The 16,634-nt window shown below is 42.9% G+C and overlaps 2 protein-coding genes across 2 annotated transcripts in view; one reads left to right on the forward strand and one right to left on the reverse strand.

Moving 5' to 3' along the window:
* Nucleotides 1-16,634, reverse strand: part of STARD8 (StAR related lipid transfer domain containing 8) — a 302,491-nt gene that overhangs the window by 172,903 nt on the left and 112,954 nt on the right. The window lies entirely within an intron of this gene.
* Nucleotides 10,525-16,634, forward strand: part of LOC132763194 (relaxin receptor 2-like) — a 35,652-nt gene continuing 29,542 nt past the window's right edge. The window contains exons 1-5 of the mRNA XM_060756575.2: nucleotides 10,525-10,662; nucleotides 13,626-13,721; nucleotides 13,934-14,039; nucleotides 14,809-14,880; nucleotides 16,116-16,187. Of these exons, the coding sequence (XP_060612558.2) occupies nucleotides 10,608-10,662; nucleotides 13,626-13,721; nucleotides 13,934-14,039; nucleotides 14,809-14,880; nucleotides 16,116-16,187 (401 nt within the window). The 5' untranslated portion in view covers nucleotides 10,525-10,607. The remainder of the gene's footprint in view (nucleotides 10,663-13,625; nucleotides 13,722-13,933; nucleotides 14,040-14,808; nucleotides 14,881-16,115; nucleotides 16,188-16,634) is intronic.

Raw genomic sequence — 16,634 nt, forward strand, 5'->3', positions numbered from 1 at the left:
AGGTTTGAGGAAAAGAGACAAAGAGAGGTCCGGAGGTCTCAAAAGCACGGATTTTATTTCCGGCTGGGACCCTGGAGTGGTTTATGTCCAAAAGCATCCAGAGCCCCGATAAAGGGGCTGACTTTCCCTTTTGTAGCCTCCAAATGCAGGCAAACAAAGAACATGCGTCTACATACATTGACCTCATTCACTACGTCACCTTAGCACCATAGAAATATCAAGTTCTATTTTCCAACATGCAAAAGGCATGTCTCTGTGTATTTCTAGGAGCAGCATAGCTTACATTCATCAATGTGTCCAGAGGAGGGCGACTCAAATGATCAAGGGTCTGGAGAACAAGTCCTATGAGGAGCGGCTTAAGGAGCTGGGCATGTTTAGCCTGAAGAAGAGAAGGATGAGAGGAGACATGATGAGAGCCATGTATTGGGACGATGCGAACTCAACGATAGGCAGGGTATAGGGATTTTAGCTCTGAAGATCCCCACCGCTATCACCAATTGCGAGGAGGTGCTTGTGTATGGAGGAGGCCAATTATTATTTGTAAATTCAGGTAACTGCCACCAACGTGAGGTATTAGAGGTACCACCGATGAGATCTGGCTCTACAGACGCAGATTAGTTGAGATGAGACGGTTTTCAACAAAAGATAACAAGTTTATTGTGTACAAAGCTTATAGTTGCAGGCTGTTAAATAACTTATGGAACTCTGAATATCACGTGGTTTATAATACAGTCCACTCTTCCAGACAACACAGCTTGAGGCTAACTTTCACTGAGGTGAAGCTCTCTAGTGAACAATGTTTCACTACTACAAATAGCCTTTCAATTTGTTCTTCCTTTGATCAAATCTCTGATCTCTAGTCCTTCCTTAACTGGGGATCTTAACTAGGCTTCCTTTAGTCTTCTTTGGCTAAAGAATCTGGCCAGGTTTCTTTCTTCAGCCCTCCTAGACTGAAAAACACCAGCCGCTCACACATAAGCCTCTCTCTCGGGCTTTTTCAAGCCTCACACTCCGGCCTTTTTTAAAAACGCACATAACTTTTTCCTGCTTGGCTCCGCCCACTCCTCCCTCTCATGAGCTAGCCAGCCTCGTCTCCTTGGCAACGCTCACTGTGGATTCAAACCAGATGACTCCAGTTTTAGCTACTGTTACAAACACAAATACATACTCTAACACGTAAACACAAACATAATAACAATGACTTCTGAACATGTATAAATATGTGAGAGGAAGCCACAGGGAGGAGGAGGGAGCAAGCTTGTTTTCTGCTTCCTTGGAGACTAGGACGCAATGGAACAATGGCTTCAAACTACAAGAGAGGAGATTCCATCTGAACATGAGGAAGAACTTCCTGACTGTGAGAGCCGTTCAGCAGTGGAACTCTCTGCCCCGGAGGGAGTGTGGTGGAGGCTCCTTCTTTGCAAGCTTTGAAACAGAGACTGGATGGCCATCTGTTGAGGGTGATTTGAATGCAATATTCCTGCTTCTTGGCAGAATGGGGTTGGACTGGATGATGGCCCATGAGGTCTCTTCCAACTCTTTGATTCTATGATCCTCCACGTTGAACTTATCTAAGTCCTCCAACATCCTCTCTGCCTCGGAGTTTGGTGGAGGCTCCTTCTTTGGCAGCTTTTAAACAGAGGCTGGATGGCCATCTGTTGGGGGTGTTTTGAATGCAATATTCCTGCTTCTTGGCAGAATGGGGTTGGATTGGATGGCCCAGGAGGTCTCTTCCAACTCTAGGATTCTAGAATTCTATTATTCTATGATTCAATCAATTTTTACTTATTTCTGTTGCTTCTTTGTTGTTGTTCATTCGTTCAGTCGTCTCCGACTCTTCGTGACCTCATGGACCAGCCCACGCCAGAGCTCCCTGTCGGCCGTCACCACCCCCAGCTCCTTCAAGGTCAGTCCAGTCCCTTCAAGGATGCCATCCATCCACCTTGCCCTTGGTCGGCCCCTCTTCCTTTTGCTTTCCACTTTCCCCAGCATCATTCCCTTCTCTAGGCTTGGCTGTCTCCTCATGATGTGGCCAAAGTACTTCCGCTTTCCCTCTAGTCTCCTTCCCTCCAATGAGCTTTAGTCGGCCTTTCTTTCCTGGAGGATGGACTGGTTGGATCTTCTCGCAGTCCAAGGCACTCTCAGCACTTTCCTCCAACACCACAGCTCAAAAGCGCCTCTCTTCCTTCGCTCAGCCTTCCCTCAGGTCCAGCTCTCACCTCCGTAGGTGACTACAGGGAAGACCATGGCTTGGACTAGGCAATGGATCTTGGTTGCCAGTCTGATGTCTCTACTCTTGACTATTTTATCGAGATTGGACCTTGCTCTCCTCCCAAGATTTCCTGGCCACAGTATATTTTACTATACCATTATATCAGTGGTTCTCAACCTTCTTAATGCCGTGACCCCGTAGTACAGGTCCTCATGTTGTGGTGACCCCCAACCATAACGTTATTTTCGTTGCTACTTCATAACTGTAATTTTGCTCCTGTTATGAATTGTAATGTAAATATCTGATATGCAGGATGTATTTTCAGTCACCGGACCACATTTGGCACAAATACCCGACACGTCCAAAATTTGAATACTGGTGGGGTTGGGGGTGATTGATTTTGTCATTTGGTAATGCTGGAGTTGCTGTGATTTATAATTCACCTTAAATCAAAGAGCCTTCTGAACTCCACCAATGATGGAATTGAATCAAACTTGGCACACAGAATTCCCATGACCAAGAGAAAATACTGGGAAGGTCTGGTGGACATCCAGAGAACCCTACATCCAGAGAACACTGTGGACTCAAGCAATGATGGACCTGCATCAAACTTGGCACAAATACTCAATATGGCCAAATGTGAACACTGGTAGAGTTTGGAGAAAATAGACCTTTGCCATTTGGGAGTTGTAGTTGTTGGGATTTATAGTTCATCAACAATGAAATAGCATTCTGAACCCCACCAACGATAGAATTGGATCAAACTTTCCACACAGAAGCCCCATGACCAACAGAAAATACTATGTTTTCTGATGGTCTTTTGTGACCCTTCTGACACCCCCCTCGTGACCCCCACAGGGGTCCTGACCCCCAGGTTGAGAAACACTGCACTGTTTGAAGAGTAATTGCTTTGGGAGATGGTGATCGGTAGTCGATCACTCTCGAACAGCCCTTACAGTTGTTCGAGAGTGAGATTGCCATATTGGAAAGAGAACACCTTTCACTGCCACGCATTACAATCATCAGGAAATCCTACTTCGCTTGGCTCCAGGGTTCTGAAAATGGAGGTGCGCATGAGATTCGATGGTGCATTAGACTCGATGCGATATAGAGACAAGCAAGGCCTTTGGTGGCCAGCAGGGGGCGCTTCTGCCCCACCTTTTGGGATAGAAAAGAGTGAGAGAGAGAGCGTTCATCTCTCCATCCCAATCGCACCAAGAAGGCAGTTCGGAGTGGACACCTTAATCGTCAACAGAGACACAACAGATGCCGTTCTCCTTCGGGCACATCCGTAGCACATCCTGTACATGAAGAAGCTTGTTGCGCTTTTCTAGCCGGAGCATCCTTTGGGTTTCCTTTGCAAATGGGCTTCTGTGTGGAACGGATACTTTGCAAATTAATGTGACACAAGGAGTGCCGAACCCTCCCGCTGAAAGACACGTTTTGGGGGGACCGTTCGACCGATCTCATCCAAACACCTGTGTCGACGCATCCGCTTCATGCTCGGCAGCCAAGAGAAGAACTGCCCACATCACTTCCACGCTTCCAGAGGTGCCATTCTTCCTCCACTTCTCTCAGAATATGACTCATCGGGGTCCCTTTGCCATGAAGCTGTCTCTGCTCATCCTCCATATGGTCGCAGGTAAGCAGGCGGCTTCTTTGTTCACTCCTCCGTCCCTCTTGGGCAGTTATTAATTCCGTGCAAAGTCACAGAGGTCAAAAAAGAGGCTGTTTTGTGCATGAAACTTGCCTCATTTTGGAAAAAGAGGAAAGAGTTTGCTACTAGTTGCATGCTTTCGAAGTGTTTGCTTTGGGTTGTACGTTTTTCGGGCTGTATGGCCATGATCTAGAAGCATTCTCTCCTGACGTTTTGCCTGCATCTATGGCAAGCATCCTTAGAGGTTGTGAGGTCTGTTGGAAACTTAGGTTTATATGTTTGTGGGAAGTCCAGGGTGGGAGAAAGAACTCTTGTCTGTTGGAGACAAGTGTGAATGTTGCAATAAGCCACCTGGATTAGCATTTGATGTCCTAGCAGTTCTCAAGGTGTGGCTTCCTACTGCCTGGGGGCATCTTTTTCCCACCCTGTACATTCAAAAGACATACAAACTCAAGGTTCTTGTGGGTTTTTTTCGGGCTATAGGGCCATGTTCTAGAGGCATTTCTCATGACGTTTCGCCTGCATCTGTGGCAAGCATCCTCAAAGGTAGTGAGGTCCTCACTACCTCTGAGGATGCTTGCCATAGATGCAGGCGAAATGTCAGGAGAGAATGCCCCTAGAACATGGCCCTATAGCCCGAAAAAACCCACAAGAACCTAGTGATTCCAGCCATGAAAGCCTTCGACAATACATTATACAAACTCAATTTTTCTAGTTTCCAACAGACCTCACAACTTCTGAGGATGCCTGCCATAGATGCAGGTGAAACGTCAGAAGAGAATGCTTCTAGAACATGGCCATACATCCCGGAAACCCTACAACATCCCAGACAAGGGTTCTTTCTCCCACCCTGGACATTATTCAACAATGTATAATCAAGGATCAGTGAACACCTCTCAAACAGAGGGTGCCTCCAGACAACAATATCCAGGCTACCACTATGCAGACACCCTCACTAATTGATTTTGCAATCATCATGGATACTCAAATGCTAATTGCAACATTCACACTTGCTTGAGATAGTCAAGAGTTCTTTCTCCCATTCCGAACATTATTCCACAGGGATATTATATACACTCCACTTGCCTCACTGTTTACAGAATGTCTGAAGATGCCATTAGCAACAGATGCAGGCGAAATGTCAGGAGAGAATGCTGCTGGAACATGGGCATGCAGCCTGGGAAACTCACTGCAACCCAGCGATTTTGGCCATGAATGCCTTCGACAACACATCTTTCAGACTTTGCTGGAAAAGAATTAAAACCGAGTCCGAAACAGTGCAAAAGAAAGGATGCTCAGCCAGTGACTCTCTTGGGAGATGTATTTACTTCCTTGGCCCACTTTTGCAGCCGTGTCTGGAGAAGCTCCAGCCTTTGGCGAAGGATTCATGGGAGCTGTTTTTGAGGCATTTGCTCCAGAATGTTTAAAGAGTTTGATTTAACTCCGTGTCGGTTTCTCTGGGATTTAGGATCGGAGGCCTCCCATGCTTTCTCCTCCCTTTTGCACAAACATCCAAGCAGCAAACATCCGTAAATCTGACGCTCCAAAGGGACAGCTTGGTCTGCGGCTGAAGACCTTTCCAACATTGGGCTGTTTACTTCTGGCTTTGGAGCAAGAGTTATTGACAACCAAGGCTGAAATGCTGGGCGATAACACTTTGCAACCCGATTTTTGTTCCTGGGTTATCAATATCATTTCCACAGTGTATAATCAAGGGTCAGTGAACACCTCTCAAACAGAGGGTGCCTCCAGACAACAATATCCAGGCTACCACTATGCAGACACCCTCACTGATTGATTTTGCAAACATCATGGATGCTCAAATTGGTTCTGTCATGAAAACATGGAGAAAGTCTATTAAACTGCACTAATTTTGTTCTTGCAAGAGGGACATCATCCCACTATAGCACATTTTGCTCTAATTTTTAATGCATCTCTCATCATCGAGTCCCAACCAATAAAACATAGTTTATGGTACAAAAACAAAGTTTCTGGAGTAGGACACCTACTTTCACAGTAAGGACCGCACAATTAAACAGGAAATAAAACTTTCAAACCAGGAACAGAACATTTAGAAGAAAATACAGTGAGGGGATAGCTCTTTTTTTCAGCAAAAGGAGATACTGAGATGCTTTGACCACCATAGTTTTCTACCATGGGTGCATCTACACTGCAGAACTGATCTAGTTTGAAATCACTTTAACCGCAATGGTTCAATGCTACAGAATCCTGTAGATGAGGTACAAATGATACTGACAACTCCCCAAACAAAAGCTCCCACATGGAGACATGGGTGGTCCTTGGGGTCTCTTCCAACTCTAGGAGTCAGTCAGTCTATCTATCTATCTATCTATCTGTCTGTCTGTCTGTCTGTCTATCTATCTATGTCTTATGGGTTGGACTAGGTGGCTCTTGGTGTCTCTTCCAACTCTAGGAGTCTATCTACTATCTATCTATCTATCTATCTATCTATCTATCTATCTAGTCTTATGGGTTGGACTGGGTGGTCCTTGGGGTCTCTTCCAATTCTAGGAGTCTATCATCTATCTATCTATCTATCTATCTATCTATCTATCTATCTATCTATCTATGTCTTATGGGTTGGACTGGGTGGTCCTTGGGGTCTCTTCCAACTTGAGTCAATCTGGGTCTTGTGGGCTGGACTGGAAGGTCCCTGGGGTCTCTTCCAGGCCTGTAGCGAGGGGGTGGTTTTAGGGGTTCAACCCCCCCCCGAAATGTTTCAGATTTTTTAAAAAAACCTGGTTTACTCATGAATTTTAACTGGTTAACTAAATCCCCATGCTAAGTCTATGAGATGCCAAAAATTAAGAGTCCCTCCAGAACCCTAAGCACTATCTCAAGCAAATATTGACAATTTATTCACGCTGTCATTACTTGCAGCAATAGCCAATGTAGCGAAGCAACCAAGTTGTGTGTGTGTGTGTTGAATGCTCTCATTAAGGAGGCCAGACTTGGTGGAGGTGGTTGACAGGGGCGGAGCTGCAGGCTATTGAAGGTTGCTCTGCCCCCTGCTGTGCTATTTGCTTCAGCGTGAGCTAGGAGACAGGTTTCAAACCCACCCACCCCCCGAAATTTTCAACCCTCCCCGAAATTTTCAATCCCCCCCTCCCCCGCCGAAATTGTCAACCCTCCCCGAATTTTTTTTCTGGCTACGGCCCTGGTCTCTTCCAACTCTTGGAATCTCTTCCAACTCTAGGAGTCTATCTATCTATTAGGGCTGGGCGGTTTCATTTTGTTAATTCGTAATTCGTTAATAATTCGTTAATTTTTTTAATTACAAAACGATAACGAACCATTCTGGAGCAATTTTTTTAAAAAATGAATTTTTAAACACGTTTTGTAAATGCTTCGTATTTCGTTATTGTATTCGTTTCGTTATTGTTCTGAGGTCGTTTCGTTATTATTTCCGCATGTCTGGGGCAAGTTTTTTGTTTAATTAGTGAAAAAAAATTATAATATCACACCAACAGTCAACAACAGAGGGAAGCTTCAGAAGTTTTTGGAGGTTTTTTAGCGTATTTCGCGGTCGCGTCCGCCATTAACGAATCGATTCGTTATTGTTTCGGAAATCGATTCGTTAATGTTTTGTAATTTTTTTCACATTTACGAAATTTTGTAAATATCGAACTTTTTAAAAGGAAAATTTTGTAATTATTTTAAATAACAAAACGCAAAAAACCCCAAAAAACGAATCAATTTTAGAAACAAATTTTTCCGTTGTTACCCAGGCCTACTATCTATCTATCTATCTATCTATCTATCTATCTATATCTATCATGGGTTGGACTGGGGTCTCTTCCAACTCTAGGATTCTATTGCTATCTATCTTTCTAGGACTTGTGGCTTAGACTGGGTGGTCTCTTCCAACTCTAGTAATCTCTATCTATCTATCTATCTATCTACCTATCTATCTGTATCTATCTATCTCTTTCTTATTGGTTTGAATGGGTGGCCTTTGGGGTCTTCCAACTCTAGGATTCTATCATCTATCTATCTATCTATCTATCTATCTATCTATCTATCTATCTATCTATCTATGTCTTATGGGTTGGACTGGGTGGCCCTTGGGGTCTCTTCCAACTCTAGGAATCTATTTATCTATCTACCCATCCATCTATCTATCTATCTATCTATCTATCTATCTATCTATCTATCTATATCTTATGGGTTGGACTGGGTGGTCCTTGGGGTCTCTTCCAACTTTAGGAGTCTATCTATCTATCTATCTATCTATCTATCTATCTATCTATCTATCTATCTATCTATCTATCTATGTCTTATGGGTCCCAACCGAGGCTCAAGGAGACCCCATTCAAGCCATGGCAGAATATGAACACCTACCCTATATACAGGCAGTCCCCCATGGAACCATGGTGGTTAAAATGTCAAAACTGAATTAAATCTACAGTGTAGATGCACCCTGTGTTTCCATAGTGCAAATCTTCAATTGCATGGTGACAACACGGTTGCAATAGACTATCCTTCTGCGAACACCAGCATTGTGCTGCCAATCATATATCTCTCAGCATCCATATCTATAAAGGACATTTAACGTCCATAACAAAACTCTGAACTAAAAGCTAAAAATTTTCCAAAACTCAATTCTCACAGGGAGAGAAAGTGAGGTGGAATCTCCTGAACGTCTGTGCCCAGAGTTGGACAGATGGCCTTCTGGAGCCACAATTACAACCGGGGCCATTTCCCTTGGTCCATATTTGACCAAGGTAATTGCAGGATATGAGCACTAAAGTGCCAGGACTCCACACCTTGCGTGACCTTGTTTATTTGCCTCTTCTCCACATTGCCTTTCCAAAGCCAGGGTGAGTGGCTTGGGTGACTAAGAGGGAGAAGGACTGAGTCCGGACCAAGAGTTTATTAAACCTACTCTGAAATGAAATGTCTATAAGGTGATGTCTAGCTGATACCTGACACTGGAAAGGGTTGCCAAGAAGGGATTCTTTCAAGCCCACACGTTCCTTCCAGGACCCTCACTTGAGTATAACCCAAGGGGGGCTTTTTCAGCCCCAAAAAGAGCTGAAAAACTCGGCTTATACTCGAGTATATACGGTATGTCTTCCATTTCTAAGCCCAAACTTTGCAACCTCTTCCCTTGGTCATTCCTTCCTTCCCCTCTGGTTTTGTTCCTCTCCCCTTACAATATCCTTCTCAACGCGAGAAGTGTACACAGCCACACCAGGTGCTGGGACAACAATTAGCCAGACTTAATTGCACCCGGCTGCTAAACAGCTCAGGGCAGAGTCATCATGAAGCGGCTGCTAAATGCTTGCCACATTGTCACCCAACCATTGCAATATTCATGTGCCTTGGGACCAGGAAGAACAATATGTAACAAAATTTCAAAACAATCAGTTCCTATTTTGAAGGTATTACTTCCTATTTGAGTTGTAGGTTTTTTCGGGCTATATGGCCATGTTCTAGAGGCATTCTCTCCTGACGTTTCGCCTGCATCTATGGCAAGCATCCTCAGAGATAGTGAGGTCTGTTGGAAGTAGGAAAATGGGTTTATATATCTGTGGAATGACCCGGGTGGGACAAAGGACTCTTGTCTGCTGGAGCTAGGTGTGAATGTTTCAACTGACCACCTTGATTAGCATTTGATAGCCTGGAAGTGCCTGGAGCAATCTTTTGTTGAGAGGTGATTAGATGTCTCTGATTATTTCCTCTCTGTTGTTGTGCTGTTGTAATTTTAGAGTATTTTGAATACGGGTAGCCAGATTGTGTTCATTTTCATGGTCTCCTCCTTTCTGTTGAAATTGTCCACATACTTCTTGTGGATTTCAATGGCTTCTCTGTGTAGCCTGACATGGTGGTTATGAGAGTGGTCCAGCATTTCTGTGTTCTCAAACAATATGCTGTGTCCAGGTTGGTTCCTTAGGTGCTCTGCTATGGCTGACTTCTATGGCTGAAGGAGTCTGCAGTGACTTTCGTGTTCCTTGATTCGTGTTTGGTCCTTCCTGCGTTTGGTGGTCCCTATGTAGACTTGTCCCCATCTGCATGGTACACAATGGTAGACTCCTGCAGAGGTGAGAGGATCCCTCTTGTCCTTTGCTGAACGGAGCATTGGTTGGATTTTCTTGGTGGGTCTGGAGATAGTTTGTGTGTTGTGTTTCCTCCTCAGCTTCCCTCTGCGGTCAGTGGTTCCCTTGATGTCTGGCAAGAACACTTTTCCTCTGGGTGGATCCTTGTCTTGACTCTCGTGGCTTTTTCACGGTCTTGCAGCTCTTGTACCTCCTATTTAATTGTGCAATACTTACTTTGAAAGTAGTTAGTTATTCTACTCCAGAAACTTAGTGGCTGCCACTATGTTGAATTGGTTGAGACTCGATGGTGAGATGCTCATTGAAAAACTAAAGCAAAATGTGCTGCTGCAGGATGTCCCTCCCACAGAAACAAAGTATTTTGCAGTTTAATCAACTTTACCCATGTGCAAAGTTCATTAAACTAGGAAATGACATTATTATTATTATTATTATTATTATTTATCTTATTTTCAGTATTTTTATACCGCTTTTCTCACCCCGAAGGGAACTCAAAAGCGGGCGAGGGAGACTCAAAAACAGTGTTACAGAGTATAATATGTCTGCTCTTTTTTCCCATTTGACAGAGACTTTTCTGCTCGGCCTTCACCCAGATCGTGGCCACTGCCCGTTGGGACAGTTTCCGTGCGGAAACGAGACGGTCTGCCTTCCGCAGCCCATGCACTGCAATGGAGTTGCCGATTGCACCAATGGAGCCGACGAGGAGGACTGCGGTAAGAGGACCAGAAGAGGGTTGGACTAGATGGCCAATTATTATTATTATTATTATTATTAACTTTATTTGTACCCCGCTAGCATCTCCCGAAGGACCCGATGTGGCTTACAAAGGCCGAGGCCTCAAAACATAACATAACAATACACAACCTAAAGCAAATTAAAAACAATTAAAGCAATATAAACAACAAGCAATAAACAATACACCAAATAAAACTGGGCCAGGCCAGAGTAATGGGTACAGAATTAAAAGTGCTGATGTGACAGGATGTATGTAGGATTATAGGGTAAGTGCAGTGTGCGGTGTGCAGCAATCTTAGTTCTAATAAAGTGCTTCTGAGACTTGGTATTGGAGGTTTCCTATTCAGGGAAGGCATATCGGAACAGGCAGGTCTTCAAGTTCTTTCTAAAGACAGCCAATGTAGGGGCTTGTCTAAGATCTTTGGGGAGGGTGTTCCAGAGTCGGGGGGCCACCACAGAAAAGGCTCTGTCTTACGTCCCCACCAAACGCGCTTGTGGTGCAGGTGGGATCACGAGCAGGGCCTCTCTGGATGAACGAAGTGAACGCGTGGGTACGTAAACGGAGATGCGGTCATGCAGGTAGGATGTCCCAAACCGTTCAGGGCTTTGTAGGTAAGCACCTGCACCTTAAATTGGGCTCGGAAAATAAACGGCAGCCAGTGGAGCTCCTTGAACAGGAGGGTTGACCTCTCTCTGTAAGGAGCACCAGTTAACATCCTGGCCGCTGCCCGTTGGACCAGTTGAAATTTCTGAGCCGTTTTCAAGGGCAGCCCCATGTAGAGCGCATTACAAGGCATGGACCACCCCAGCCAGATCAGCCTTCACGAGGTATGGTCGCAGCTGGCGCACAAGTCTCAATTGTGCAAAAGCCCTCCCAGACACCGCCGATGCCTGAGCCTCAAGCGTAAGTGATGAATCCAATGGGGTCCCTTCCAAATTTGTGATTCTATGATTGTATGACTGGAAGGCCCAGTGTCCCCTCCATGCCTCATTTCCCGTACTTCATTTCCTCCCAATGTCTGCATTCCTAGCCATCAACCATTTGCCTTGCACATAAGCGGCACCATCACATCCAGGCTGAGCATCCATTACACTATGTAACACAAGTTTTGTTCCTGGGTTATATATGTCATTTCTTAATTGATTCTATCATAAAAACATGAAAAAGGTTTATTAAACTGCAAAAACTTTGGTTTTGGGAGATATCCTGCTCTAGTTTTTCAATGAACATCTCAGAATAGAGTCTCAACCAATTCAACGTGCCTTGTGGCACAAACTAGTTGGAGTAGAACAACTACCTGCAGTGTAAGGATTGCACAATTAAACAGGACTATCACAACTACTTTCAAAGTAAGGACCACACAACAACACAGGAAAAACACTTTCAAACCAGAGATAGGGAAAAAAAATCAAATTTTGATCCCAGTGTTATATGGAAAGCTGACAGGCTCCAAAATGGTACACTTGAATACCTTGGATAGTTTGTTTGTAATAATAATAATAATAATAATAATAATAATAACAACAACAACCGGAACATCCATAACAACAACAGAAATGTATTGTCGAAGGCTTTCATGGCTGGAATCACAAGGTTCTTGTAGGTTTTTTCGGGCTGTAGGGCCATGTTCTAGAGGCATTTCTTCTTGCCTGCATCTATGGCAAGCATCCTCAGAGGTAGTGAGGTCTGTTGGAAGTAGGACAATGGGTTTATATATCTGTGGAATGGCTGGGGTGGGCAAAGAGCTCTTCCTTGCTAGAGCTAGGTGTGAATGTTTCAACCTTCATTAGCATTTGAAGGCCTGCCTGAGCCTGGGAAAAATCTCCTGCTGAGAGGTGTTAAGCTGTGCCTGGTTGTTTCCTCTCTGCTTCATTAGCATTAACAACAGAAATAATAATAACCATAACAACAGGAACAACAATAACAATAATAATAATAATAACAACCACCATAGCAACAATAGCAAGTATAATAATAATACCTCTAGAACATGGCCATATAGCCCGAAAAAACCCACAAGAACTGAGTGATTCCAGCCATGAAAGCCTTCGACAATACATATAATAATAATAATAACCCTATCAACCATAGTCATAACAACCATATCATGCATAACAACAATAACGACAACTATAAAAATAATAACAAGCATAACAATAACAACTATAAAAATAATAACAAAAACAAAAACCCTAACAACAACAATAACAACCATAACAACAACCTTAATAATAACAATAACAACCATAACAGCAACAACATTTTTGCTTTCTGATAATGCAATACACACACGACTGAAACTATCACAGATACAATAACCACTCAGCAATGTGTATAAGGTGCCTACGGAACATCCATGAACCTCTTGTTTAGACTTGGATCCAAGCTATCTCATTATATATACACCAATATTCCAAAATATGGAAGTAACATTCCAAAACTCCATCCTTGTAGAGAATGGCCATGGAAGGACAGAGGCTTTGGGTGCAATAGTCCCACAATGTTGGGGATGAAAAAGGCCATTGCAAATGGATGGTTCCTCCCATCCAGGAATTTAAGAGAAAAGTTTGAAAATTAAAGGATTGGCTGGAACTCATATGGGGTGCAAAACTTTGTATATGAACGATAGGTGTTTTTCCCAGCTAAAACAGTTCCATACAGATGTTGGCTTTTCTTCTTAAGTAATGTGCATTGTGTTTGCCTCCTTGACTTAAGTTAAAAGAGTCATTGTCTCTGGTAATGTAAACATGTTGTTTCCCCCCAAGAGTTAATCATTTGTCTCTGTTCATCAACGTCAACAGTTCTGCAACTTTTAGATTACGGTTCATGAATTCTTTATCTTTTGTAGTTTTCCATGCTTCGTTTCATAGAATGGCATCTCTAAGGAGAATCAGGCACATGTTTTTCCATCAGTAATGGGATGTCAATCTTGTCTTACAGTCAACTACATCGGATGGCCCATACTTCTGAGCAAGATGCTCTCCAGAAATGGGACAAGGGACAAAAATGGAGAGAAGAAGGTGGCACCAAACTGCAGTGAGTTTCTGAAAGCAATTGCTTCATGTTGTCTCATTTGCAGAGGATGTTGAAGGCTTCGTTCCTTGGATAACATGATCATAACCCCCTTAGCACCTTCATTTGGGATGTGGGGCTACAACACTAATATTTATGTTTCTACATTTCTTTCTGCTGCAATGAGCTTGTTGGGAAGGTGGGAAGTAGCAGATTTCTTCCATTTTTGTTCTCAGCGCTTGGTTGGTATCCAGAGGGATGTGTTTGCTCCAGAACGGCCCTGCGTTGCCAAGCTCAAGACTTCCATGCCATTCCTCAAGGTTTATCCAATGTGACAGAGCTGTGAGTAGCACAGGACTACATTCATATGTGTTTTGCATGTGCCTTTACATAACTTATCAGTGTATGAGACCCCATGGATTTTGTAGGGTCTTCTTGGGCACGGAATCCTTATGGTTTTGCCAGTTCTTTCTTTCCTGGGATTCTCATCCAAGCACTAACAAGCACTGGTGCTGCTTAGCCTCCAGACACAATTTGGTGTTTATTTGGGCCCCAATGTTTGTGTTTGCAACTGCAAGTAACTCATCTATGTATGGTGATCCTATGAGTTTTGTAAGGTTTTCTTCTACAAAGTAGTTTTGCCAGTCCCTTGCTCCGAAGTAGTGCAAACCATAGTTTACTCCATAAGCCAGCCATCAATAAGGAGAGGATGCCACCTAGTGCCAAATCTGTTGGGTACACAAAGAGAGAAGGTAATGTGTTCAAGGGAAAGACTTTAGATTGAACCATTGTGACATTTGCAGTTGTCTGAAATTGGGATTCAACAAAGACGATCAAAGTGCCAAGAGACTGATGATGGGTCTTGTGTTTAAGCAAAGCAATGCTGGCCTTCCAAAACTCTTTCATGGAGGATGTGTTTCTATGCAACTTGCAAAACAAAGCCTGTTCTATGTATTGTCATGACTGGAATCACTGGGTTACTGTAAGTTTTCCAGGCTGTATGGCCATGTTCCTGAAGCATTCTCTCCTGACATTTCACCTACATCTATGGCAGAAGAAAGCCTGTTCTCCTCCTGCTCTCATTCTTTTCCTTTTATTCTTTCCCTCTTAGGGATCTGAATCAAAATAAAATCTCTTCCTTGCTGGACTACCAGTTCGTTGCCAATAAAGGACTGGAATACCTGTAAGTACGAAATCTTACCTTTTCCTGTGCATTCAGGTGCTTTTGGTTTCTATTAAGGAATGAACTACAGTGGATTTTGATGCCAAGGGAAGGCTCACGATTCCCTTTAAGAGGAAGTAGGAGAAAAGGTCTTCATAGAGCAATGAATCCAAACTTTGTGCCTCCAAAATAGGTTCAGCACCTTGGATAGCTCCATAATAATAATAATAATAATAATAATAATAATAATAATAATAATAACAATAATAATAATTTAGATTATTATTATAATAACAACAATAACTATGACAACAACAATGATGATGGTGGTGGTGATGATGATAATAAGAGTAATAATAATAATATCAATATTGATAATAACCACTGCAATGACAATAATAATGATAATGATGATAGTAATAATACGAACAACAACACTGATGATAATAATATCAATAACAATGATGTGGATGATAATAGTAATAATAATATTGATGATATAATAACAACCATGACAATCACAATGATGATGATGATGATGATGATGATGATGATTTATTTATTACCTGCCTTTCCTTATGATGAGAGATGAGCACAGCATCATTAAAACACATAATAATACTAAAATGCCTTCCATAAAAGCACATACTGTATCAAAACATTTAAAGTTCAGACTAAGACCCTGGAGCAGATCAGTTGACCTTCTGACCTTAAAGGAACTGGTCTGCGATGGATGCACAAGCAACACGTTTTTCACAATAGATGTGACAGATGTAGATTTTTAAATCCCCATTGCATTACATTAAAAAGGGTTGTGTGGAAGGATCTCAGCACCAGTTGCCCCCAGTCCATTGCTCCAGATTCCCAGTTTGGATTACAAGGCCCTTTAGTGGGAAAAGGTAAGTGGTATTGTAGACCTCAGAGAGATCTGTAATAAATGAATAGATTGTTTCTCTCCCCCAAGAATACTTTTTAGTACTGAAACTTTCCAAGGCTTGATGATCATGTGGGGAAAAAGAAGGAATAGATAGTGATATATAGTGACTGCTAATAATATATTGGCATCCTTGAAGTGACTGGACTGACCTTGAAGGAGCTGGGGGTGGTGACGGCCGACAGGAAGCTCTGGCGTGGGCTGGTCCATGAGGTCACGAAGAGTCGGAGACGACTGAACGAATGAACAAATAATATATTGGATCTACAGAAGAGGCCTTAGTTCAGATGAAGAATGTATCTGAAATCTTCTTTCCAAACAGCTTCTTAAAAGACAATGGGATCCAGACGATATCCAAGACCGCATTTTCTGGACTCTCCAAACTCCGGAGACTGTGAGTAGGACGTTTTCCATGTTGAAATGGGGAAATGTGCTATAGCAGGATACAGTTTTGCACTTTAATAAACTTTTTTTTAATAAACCCAGGAATGCACAGTAATTGGCAAAGCAAGGCATTTAACCTTTAAGGCCGATACTAGATAAGGACAATAGCACAGCATCATCTGCATACAAGAATGAGGACAGAAGCAATTTGGAAATGACATTGAGAACCCAGGAACATGCAATAATTCTCAAAGCAAGGCATTAAATCTTTAAGGCCAATATTAGATAAGGACAATAGCACAGCATCATCTGCATATAAGAATGAGGATAGAACCAATTATGAAATGACACAGTAATTGGCAAAGCAAAGCATTAAGCCTTTAAGGCCAATACTAGATAAGGACAATAGCACAGCATCACCTGCATATAAGAATGAGGATAGAACCAATTTGGAAAT

Source organism: Anolis sagrei, chromosome 10 (genome assembly GCF_037176765.1).
Source record: "Anolis sagrei isolate rAnoSag1 chromosome 10, rAnoSag1.mat, whole genome shotgun sequence".
In the NCBI taxonomy this organism is placed as follows: Eukaryota; Metazoa; Chordata; class Lepidosauria; order Squamata; family Dactyloidae; genus Anolis; species Anolis sagrei.